We start from the raw sequence: 11,291 nt of genomic DNA on the forward strand, positions 1-11,291 counted from the left end.
GAATACTTAAATAAGGACATGATATGAGATATTTGTTTCTGCTCTCTTTAATTTGACAATGTCCGCTAAGCAGTATTCGTGTTAGAATATGTTTTTTTTATTTGCTTTCAAATGATTCAATTGCTTTGAAGCTGGTCCTATTCACTACCAAAATCGATAGTTTCATCTTTCGGACACGTCACATTATTTTACCCTTTATCATTTATTACGGTCACTTGTTAAAAGTTATTGCCACTTACTGTATGATACTATCAGCCTTAATATGAAGTTCTTAAAGTCTTCAAAGTCACAATGTAAAAATAGAGCACACACACACACATACATAAATAATCGTTATACTTGAATACACGGGGTATCGCGTCACGCACTGAGGTACATGTGTAGTCGTCCACTGGAACACAAGTGTTGCTGCAATGCTCACGTGATACGCACAGAATACCCGGAAATATGATGACTTGTTTACAATGCGTTCTGTTTGTTGTTAATGTTGTTCTCGTGCAAATCGCTTATGCAACGCCACGACATATAGTCTTCATTGTAGCAGACGACTTCGGTGAGTATATGATTTGATGTATAGGTCGCTAGTTATACGTATATATAGACTACATCGTCATTTCTTACACAATAGTGATGCTCTGTTTCCATATGAACTATGTATGACATGGTTATAGCCTTATACAATGCATCAGGTTGCTTCAATATAAGGCTCAGCAGGACGGACAAAGACGTGTTTTATGATACAATATAACAATACCTATGCAGATCTAGTTTCTGCAATAGGATAGTTATATACCCTTTTATAAACACAAGCAAGACAACGTTTCCATAAAAGTTATTTATACAGCGTGACTCTTTTCTCTGTTTCTCTATACAACTTATATGGCAGTATTTCCTCTCCTTTAAGTACTCTACAAACATTCAGTTGTGATATCAATCTTAATAATTTTCATTGATGACAGAAAGTTATCACACACATAGTGTAAATGTACATACTCGACATTCCCTAAACCCATTGTCACTTGTAACACAATTAGATATTAAGTAATAGTTCAATATCACTCAACAAAATGTCATTTCATGTTTGCTTCAATGAACCATAAAACGTGCAGTCTTAATACACGAGTATGATACCACAAGGGCATATATATAAAAGACCTTGTTAATTTATCAATAACGTTGGCTATCAATCGTATTCCCCACATAGCATTGTAAATTTTTCAAATCATTTAGTATTACAAATACTTTTTTGTGATATAAAATTTCAAGGTTAGTACAAACAAAAAGAATGTTTAAAAGACACATCTCGTCCGTGAAGGCTTTGAATGTATGTATTACTACCCCTTTTATACTACTTAATCAATAAACAAACTGGATTATTTATAAAGGATACGCGACATCGATCGTTTCACTCACGCATGGTTCTGTAAATTGTTAAAACCGACAGCATTAACGATAGCTCAGTGATGGGAATGTTCTTTAGGTCGATCCAGAGAGGGAAATATTTGAAAGATAGACTCCAACAACTTCCCTTTTAATTGTAAAGTGTAGATATAATGCAAATTATACATGTAATTGCTCATTTCAGATCCTACACACATGTTTGAGGACATGCTGTGGACACATTTACCACATAAATATCATTGACGAATACTTAAGGATAATATTAGAGGACTCTTCATATGTGGAATGAATTATAGTGATATTCTACCCGACAACCTTTGTGACCCCGAGGGAAGAATATCCTTATGTTTTATATACATAAATGACAGAGCATTTTCTCGCACCTCGGACAGGGAAATCTCACTTGATACCCGGTGCTAGATTTTTCTATCTCGTCCGATCTGTCTGGTACCTTTACGCGAATTTTGGCGGAATTTTACGACATTCATGTAACAGTCCGCGCATGTTACGTCAAACTCTCAAACCGGTGACGGCACAAGCGTCAGATAATCAATATTATTAGAAATATATGCATTCAGTCATTTACCATGCATTGTTTGGTTGTTGTTTTAATCATGAAAACAGTATGTACCGATTGATCATCGTTTTCTCTTTTATATAACCGAACTATAGTTTTATGCGGAATGACTGAAATCGAAGCGCAGATGAAATGGTTAATCGGCTTTGAACCAGGAGGCCCAAGACGGGATAGTTTTACACTCTGAACGAGTATATAGATGGGTTTTGTTATATCTTAGAGCCGCGAGTCTCGGGCTAAGATTTTGTAACATCCCAACCTCGGCTAACGCCTCGGTTGGGATTATGTTACAAAATCTTAGTCCTCGACTGAGATAACCCGATCTCGATCACTTACAGGTAACAGATTTTATTATTCTCTCATACCTCGATGTTTTATTATTACACTTACAATTATGAGAGCTCTTTATTTTGAGAAGTAATTTCGAGGAAAAATGCAACTGCAAATTAATTATCAATACATTAATATTTTCTTAGATAATTGAACTCAAGTCTCATCGTTTGCGTTCTTTAAAGTACAACCATCATAGATTCTGAACATGATGTTAAAGTTCACCGAGAGTAATTTTGTTTACGTAGTGACGTTACTAAGATATATTGCATGGGCACCCATGTAATACAGTCTCGGGTGACATGAGTGTATTGCATCAGATAAACCAGTATTGAAGCGACGTTTAGATACTGTAGTCTTTCATTAATGACCGAATATAAGATAGCAAAACTAGAATTAGAAAGTGTCACCATACCACTTGATAACTCGAGGAAATATTTGCTAGACAGAATAGCAATCTTACAATATGCATTGTCTTTATTAAGCAGTCAAAGAAAAATCTTCTACTGTTCAAATTCTACACTTGCAATTCAATAATGCATGCGCAACCATGACACAAGTTTAAGTTGATGGGGTCAAAAAGCAGTTATGCTACTTTGTAGACCGACGACCAGGTAAATCATCACCCAAATATTGCGCCAAATTGGAAATATAAATTTTACGGTTATAGAGAGTTCTATTCCACTCAATGCTAAGGAGATGTTTATATATACTCATGGATACGTACTGTATCTCTCCATTATCGTTTTGACCTTTTCATTACCATATATACTCAATGGAGGAACAAGTGCATTTGATAAGGGAAAACAATGTTATAGACTACGAGAAGGGAAGACATATTTGCATTTTTTTGAAAGTAGACACATTCAATAATATTTTTTGTTTAAACAATGTCTATTTCAGGTTGGAACGACGTTGGATTCCGTAATGAAAACATATCCACACCAAACATTGACAAATTGGCCAAGGAAGGAGTCATACTGGGCCAGTCTTATGTGCAGCCAGTGTGCTCACCGTAAGTATACACCAGTACGATAGTAGGGAGTGTGATACTGGTGTGTCACGCTGTTGTTACTAATTGTTACTGACTGAAAGGGTACATAATTTATGTATATAATTCATCCATTCAATATTTTTTCGCGGACATAAGAATATATTCCGGAAAAAACCTGTAATATTTGATAATGTGTTCTATCGATGCTACAATGTATTCCTCTGTTTGCACTTAGCTATGTTGTGAAGTAAACTATATAAGCATTTTTATCAAACGATATGATACTAGGATATATGTTCTAATTCCAGATCCCGAAGTGCGTTTATGACTGGGATGTATCCTTTCAAAACCGGCTTACAGGTGAGATTATCGATTACAATGTATACTATACAGATCATCACTGTTTAAGTCAATTTGATTAATAAGATATCTAGTTTTAAGTGGATCCCAGGTGAAATTGCCAATTATCCTTTCTAGAACATCATCCTTTAATTCATCAATTGCTAGTTTGGGCGTTGTTCACGCTCACACAGAAGGTGGTATTGACGTTTGTATCACGGAAATAGCTAAAGATGCTGTATGGTTTCCATGGTAATTTGGATGTGTACAATGTTTCAAAAATAACTATAATAGTTTAAAATAAGACATAAGGACAACATGCTCTTACTTTTAAGTATTTTATGGTATTTATTCTCTGTATGTCGCACTTGATGATATATTCTTACCGAAAATGATCGAAATTACATTGAAATAACAGAAATGATTATCATTCTTAAGAACAAAAATGCAGTGCTATAGCGACCACTTCTGTATAAAGACCACCTACTTAGTAGCACCTTTTTTCTAGGTTTCCAAATGAAAAATTTCCATATAATTCAACATAGAAAGTTTTCTTAAGTCCTATGGGACTGAATATTGTCTGAATAAATAGGTTTGACTGTATTTAAACCATTTAAATGTTCACCAGCCATTTTGTTCATGTTTTCAGCATCTGGTGATATGGCCTGACCAGCAGGTTTGCTCTCCGTTGAACCTAACATTTCTGCCACAACATCTCAAGAAGCTGGGGTATGCAACACATGCAATAGGAAAGTAAGTGTTGAAAAGAACATTTTTATACTAGACGTCTTACGTAATAAACCAGACTACTTCATCATTAATACCAAATGCTTTTATCTCACATTTAACACGGAAATAAAGGATAGCATATTATATGAGTCTTAACTGTATACTCCACATAAAAAGTATAAGCAACATTATAGATTGTACCGGGTTATCTGTGATTGTCAATACAATATCTAAATTGCTTTGAACTGGTCAAAGTGGGTTGCTGTCAATGAAGGTTTAGCTATCCAGTATATTATAAATAAAACACTGATTTGGTTTCTTTCAATGACAAAGCATATTCCAAATATTCATATCGCACTATAGTACAATAGGTAATACATGTACTTTGATTTCCATAAATTACAGTTTGTCTTCCCTTTTCCCTTATGTACGTTTCTGTAAAAGAACAATAATGTCTCAGAGATGGCAATTTGGTTTCCATAAATGCAAGTGGGAATTGCCTTTATAACATTTAAATACTGTTTTATACCGTAGTAGATGGCACCTGCAATTTTGTTTATGACGGTGTGAATGTCGTTTATAATGTTCATATATTGCTATGCCGCAATATATGACATCTAGTTTCCATCAATGAAACTGCAAATTCAATTTTAATATCCATATATGCTTTTCTGTTGTAAATGACAACAGGGTTTTTGTAAATGAACATGTACACTGCGCCTCCCTTAATACTGTTTAATATTTAGCATTACCGTTACAGATGGTACCTGGAGCTTCGTTAGTGGAAGTGTCACTGCCCTTGATAATGTTTTGTTTTTTATATTGACCGTTACAGATGGCACCTGGGATTCTGTAAATGGCAGTGTACACCCACGGAACGCGGTTTCGACTCCTTCTACGGTTACTACACCAGCCATGAGGACTACTACAAGAAAACAAATAGTGAGGCTGAAATGATATTTGTGACATATTTAAACAGTTCACTTATTGTAATTTCATTTTATAAATGTTATAAAAGAAAATCATGTTTTATTCTTGAATGTCTGGTTTCAGTTTCTAGATAAATCCTTAAAAAATAACGTTTCCCGGGTCTATATTGTGCGTTTGTGTATGTATCCATTTTTGTTCCCGAGAGTTTAAAGTTTCCAATTCTCTTTCATTACATATTCTCTGCCAACAGTTTTCAAATGACACAATTGTTAAAATGAGAAACAACACAAAGCGAGAATAAACCATGTCAGAATTAGTATAAGTATAGGACAAATATTTCCGACTTTCTTTCTATAGACACTGTATTCACCATCATCATCATATTTGTAGTTCGTGATGGGCATCTGGGATTTGACTTCAGGGACAACATGGCGACTGATAAAGAAGCAATAGGCACTTACTCTACGGTAAGACAGACCACATGTAAAGATGACAACATCGTATAGCAAATAATATTCGCGGGAGATAAACCATTCGTATGATCGCGAACATTTCTACTGTGAAATTTATACTCTCTTAGCCATAAATTGTGTCACGATATGATGATAAAAGACTGTTTTTCTATCTCAGCACATACAATGTAACTTTCTAGCTTGTGCAGTCAGTTTTCACTGATAATAGAAACACATACGGAAAATAAAGGAAAAATAGGCAAGTGATATGATAGACAGTTTGAATTGTGAATTGATCTTACCGTTTGGGATCCCATTGACTCGATGTAATTATTTATAATAAGATGGCCTCCATATAGAGAGGTGGTGCTTAGACAAGTGTCGCTGTATAAAACCATTCAAATTGCAAAATAAGTCATATCATAATTGTCATTGATGATGTATACAACATTATTTTTGCTTGTTTAAAAAAAACACTTTTTTGTCTCTCTTTTAGTTTTTATATGCTGATAGAGCTGTGGAATTGATAAATAAACACAAGAAGAGTCAACCATTTTTCCTTTACCTGCCGCTACAATCCGTTCACGCACCGATTCAGGTATTTTGTCCCTCCTACAGGAAGTGAAAATGAATAATTCAATGTAAGGTTATGTAAGATGAAAAGCTGTTTTTTCACAATGAATATTACGTGTATGGTTATTAACTTATATCTAGTATTATATTCCAACACCTGGCACACCATTACATGACCCCTGACTTTTATAAGAGGTGTAATAAAGACAATGAACTTTGTTGGGTATGGAATTTATTTCACACGATATAGTTAGGTTTAAAAGTTACAAACGAATGTCTTTGTAACTTTTAAAAAATAACTTACGATTGTAAAATAATATGTTCATATCCAACAACCTTAAGCGTGTGTGTCCTGTTTCTTTCACTATTTAACGCTGTTTGAGGACCAAAGTATAAACTCGTTTTCATTTACATTCGCACTTGACAGGATGTCACATGGAGTGTGATATATAGTAGAAAAACAAAATGCTTCTCAAAATACAAATTGTCAATTATTCATTTTAAGATATTGATTACATGTTATGAATTTCTGTATGCCGCTTGTTAACTGAATTTTACAGGTACCTATCGAGTATGAGAATTTGTACCAAAATATACATAATATAGGACGGAGGAAGTTCTCAGGTGAGTGACAGTTTTGCAAACCAAATTTGGATTAGGTGTATAATGAAAATCTGGTGTGGTGGTAGAGACATGTTGCCAACACTTGATTGGATCTGAAAAAATGACTTCCTTTATATGTGTGATTAATTATATTCTCATGGCATCCCCCTCCAAAGGCTTAATTAAAATTTAGTAAAAGAACATTGGAATATGAAGGCGATTGAAATTCAAAGAACAAAATTTATCTTAACGGGCATGTGCACTCTTTTATCTGCATTGTAACAGTATAATGTGTGTGGGTGAGTGTGTGTGTGTGGCGTGGGGGTGCATTCTAATGATAATATGTTAGCAGCTTTCACAAGCGTACCAACGATATATAAAATGCTTCAAAGCAAAATACCGTTCTATATGTTACATCAATCAAGTTTTAAAGCGTATACATATGATCCTATTGTATATATATATATAGGAATGGTAACAGCGATGGATGACGTCATCGGTAACGTAACAGAAGCATTGAAGTCGAATGGCATGTACGAGGACACTCTCATTGTCTTTACATCGGATGTAAGCTTAAATGTTTATTGTGTGGCATCCAAAGTACTGATTGTAGTATTGTTTATAAACTTAATGACCACATTATGTCAAATTGCAAATAAATATATGTACACTTGTACGGACGATAGTACATACTTTTAACATTTATATACCAATGTAGAATATTTAATTAAAGTAATTTATATTACGATTGCTTTGTATGTTCGATTCCTTAGCGTACCTTATTGAGCTGTACCTACTCCCGTATTGACGAAATTAGTGACAGTATTATCGCGGTTGTGGACAACTCACGTTGTCTATGTATGCTGTGAAATATTTGTTAACATTGTTGTATTTTAGAATGGCGGTTGGCCTACCGAGTACGGAAACAATTGGCCATTACGAGGTTCTAAGATAACAATATACGAGGGTGGTACCAGAGTGACAGCTTTCGTCCACGGGGCCGGTCTGGAGAAGACAGGGTACACATACAATGGGTAAGTTATATCGTGTGTCCTTTGGTAATCATGTGTTAATCTATCCCAATATTACATACAATATTTTCAATTTCAATCAATTTCATCTTAAACAAAAAACAAATAGATCTGGCAATATTTGGCTTTGCTTCGTCATTTTAACAGTCGTTTCATGTCTGTGTGATCAAGAAATCCTCCATATGATAGTTTTAAACGTCGCGTGTTTCTTATTTATCCGAGGTAATCCAAATGATTGCTGAAAGTGAAAAATATTATATAGTTATATCTGAATCATATGATTGTTTATAAATGCGTTACTGTTTTCCCTAACATAGGATGCTTCACGCCGTTGACTGGAGTCCGACGATAGTTGCAGCGGCCGGTGGAACAATTTCTAGTAAGTTCCCAATAAAACATGCACATGCAAGTTATGTAAGTTTAATCAAAGCTTTGATGGATCCTCTTAAAATGTTATATTTTTAGGCGTGTTATATATTACAAGTACAATTAGAGTTAGATGTTTTTTGTTGATAGAGGATGTATAGATTAAAAAGATAAATGTATGGATTTAGTAATACTAACTTGTCGGATGTTCACGAAAAAACACACTGTCAGTAAAGGGTGGCTTTTTCTATTAAATATGTCGAGCAACTGAATGCCATATCTTAATAAGAAAAAACTCACTATTTATAAATACACAACGATTTTTAACCAAGCCAAAAATCCAAAGTTATGTAAGACATTTTAAGTCGTTTGAATTCGATAGGTTTGTGGACGTGGCTTTTTCGATTATGTACAATGAAGACCTGTATATTGGCATTCTTTCTATATAATACAATTACTTTTTCTTTTTTCGTTTGCCCTAGTTTCACAGCAACACCTAATTTAATCAAAATGCAGTTACAAAAATAGTGATAATAATTACTGGTTAACAAAATGGTGTCAATGGAGTAATAGTTTACTCCATTTTGGGTTTGAATCTTACAAATTATATTGAATGTTTGCTTCTGTAGATACAACCATTGACGGAATCAACCAATGGGATAACATCCGGACCGGAGAATCTTCCAGCCGGACAGAGTTTATTTACAACCTGGACGATTTAGCACCCTATCAGACAGGCCACGCTGCCATTCGGTAAGCCTTGGTGCAGTGTGTGTAAATTACAATATGATTAGGTCATAGTCGTGTTTTGTCATTTCGGTTTTTTGTTGTTTTTTTCATCCACGTGCGGATGGCGAAGTTTAGGTCTTAGGTCTCGAAATTGAAAAACACATTAACAAACACAAGCAATTTTAGGAACTAAGCAAGAGTTAGGTAACAGACAAAGTTATGCTTCCTACCATCTTTAAATATGTTAAATCTGAAAATGAATTATATCGATCGTATATCGATAACAATAAGTTCATAACTTGTTTCAGTTTGAACGTCTCAAACTCTTGAGTTATATTCTGGTTTAGTTTTTATTTTCTTGTACAACTTGCTGACTGGTATGTTATTAAAACAACAACTATGGCATATCATATGGTTGAATGACTATCAATTTGTTTCATACATTGTACATACTCAAGCTTTTATTGGGAAGCAATCAAGGACGCGATTGTGAACAGATATTAATGGCACAATGTAAGGTTTTTGCTGTTTGTATTTTAACACAGATAAAATCATATCGATTGATACTGGTGCTGTAGCATACTGTTTGGGTCAAAACGAAAGATGTGTCTAAGTCATGTCAAATTATATCTTATGGGAAAATAAAAAGAAATACTCAGTACTATTTGTCTACGACAATTGTTTCTCCGCCGATCATTTGTTTCTATTGAAGATAATACTACCCGTACAATCACTATTTTAAACGTCAGCAAACGGTCTTCCAGCTTTATTGAATATTGTACAGTTGAGTCCATTAAAGATTCGGTCCAAACACCAAAGCATATTGTGCATAATTAAAATAAAGCATTGGTTTTTATTTTATAAACATTTATGTGAAAATGAAACAATACAAGTTAACCAGATTATATAATACAAGTTAACCAGATTATATATAGGTAGAGCTCTGTTGATCCTTTCGTAAAATTATTTCATTGTTGGGTTATATGTCCATATTGCTGTACAACTGTCCTAGTAAGTTAATGGTCCATAACATTTCACATTTTACTAACAGTATGGGAGATTATAAGCTGATAGTGGGCTACCCTGGTTTGTACCCGGGCTGGTACCCGCCTCCCACATACACAGACGATAACTATATCAAGGAGATCCCGTACGATGGTAGTCAGGACGACAAAATACAGCTGTTCAACCTCAGAGGTATATATCCTTTAATTCTATTTTGAGTTTCAATAATCCAAATAACCTTTATGAATGAAAAAGATTATTATTGCTTCTTTTTTTTTACTCTTTTTTTTATCATACTGGGATATGATGATTAGTTACTAGCTTATCTCCGATCTGTGTGTGTTTACCATGTAGAATCAATAATGCATGATCATTTTATGGGTCTGGGGTATATCATGCATATGTATTATATGTATCGCGATACGTAAGCGTGTAAAGTGAGGCGAACAAAAATCAAAACAAAGACGGGTTTCATAAGATTGCGTAGAAAAAACTACACATTTAAAATCCTATTGCTCATTTATCTTTCATACTGGTGACAAAAGTCATACATGTATCATTTTCTGTATCAGATGATCCGAACGAATATAATGACATTTCGGATAAGTTCCCTGATGTTGTAAAGAAATTGCGGGCGAGAATGGCGGAGTATCACAAACAAATGGTTCCGGCGAATTACCCGAATGCTACATCCGCGGCCAACCCAAAGGACTACAACGGATTTTGGACTCCTGGGTGGTGCTGACGTTACATCCTCGATCTGCATTGTTTATTGTCACACTCGTTATTATAGATTATAGATTATATAAAACGCCCGAAATCCATTATGTATATCGTACAGTGTAGTATGCTGGTATCTTATATAGAGGTCTGTCGTGTCATACATGAATCAGAAGTATATGCATTGCATATTCATTACATAACCCTATGATCCGTGTAGAATGGTTTTGTGTTGAAGACATGTACACTACTTTATGAAAAGTTATCGTATTCTGCTCATTTGTTTATGATTAATATTATGAAATGAAACAGAACTCATGTCTCTATACAGTACTAAATATGTATAATATGTATAATGATAGTTACGGACTGTAATAACAACATTCAACTTTCACAATTTGAATCTCAACTATATAATCACCTATATTGTACATAGTTATCAATGTTTGATGTGTGTAAATTGTCATTCATAAAAGTACATTATGTTTTTGTTAATAAACAAGTTTTTAAGA

The 11,291-nt window shown here is 34.3% G+C and overlaps 1 protein-coding gene across 1 annotated transcript; it reads left to right on the forward strand.

The window, feature by feature from the left end:
• Positions 1 to 370: 370 nt before the first annotated feature.
• LOC138306921 (arylsulfatase I-like) lies at positions 371 to 11,291 on the forward strand. The gene is made up of 14 exons (XM_069247491.1): positions 371 to 553; positions 3,212 to 3,323; positions 3,611 to 3,662; positions 4,291 to 4,394; positions 5,206 to 5,312; positions 5,691 to 5,767; positions 6,249 to 6,350; positions 6,886 to 6,949; positions 7,398 to 7,495; positions 7,826 to 7,962; positions 8,277 to 8,338; positions 8,955 to 9,078; positions 10,106 to 10,251; positions 10,632 to 11,291. Exons 1-14 carry the CDS (start codon positions 448 to 450, stop codon positions 10,802 to 10,804), a joined length of 1,464 nt encoding a protein of 487 aa, XP_069103592.1. The 5' UTR covers positions 371 to 447; the 3' UTR covers positions 10,805 to 11,291.

The sequence above is a fragment of the Argopecten irradians genome, chromosome 14 (genome assembly GCF_041381155.1).
Source record: "Argopecten irradians isolate NY chromosome 14, Ai_NY, whole genome shotgun sequence".
Lineage (NCBI taxonomy): Eukaryota > Metazoa > Mollusca > Bivalvia > Pectinida > Pectinidae > Argopecten > Argopecten irradians.

Bases quoted from the DNA above. Each gene is read 5' to 3' on its own strand.
- LOC138306921 (XM_069247491.1), top strand. From the start codon at position 448: ATGATGACTTGTTTACAATGCGTTCTGTTTGTTGTTAATGTTGTTCTC. The intron at 4,395-5,205 runs GTAAGTGTTGAA...TGACCGTTACAG, and splicing joins GCAACACATGCAATAGGAAA to ATGGCACCTGGGATTCTGTA. The intron at 7,963-8,276 runs GTAAGTTATATC...TCCCTAACATAG, and splicing joins ACAGGGTACACATACAATGG to GATGCTTCACGCCGTTGACT.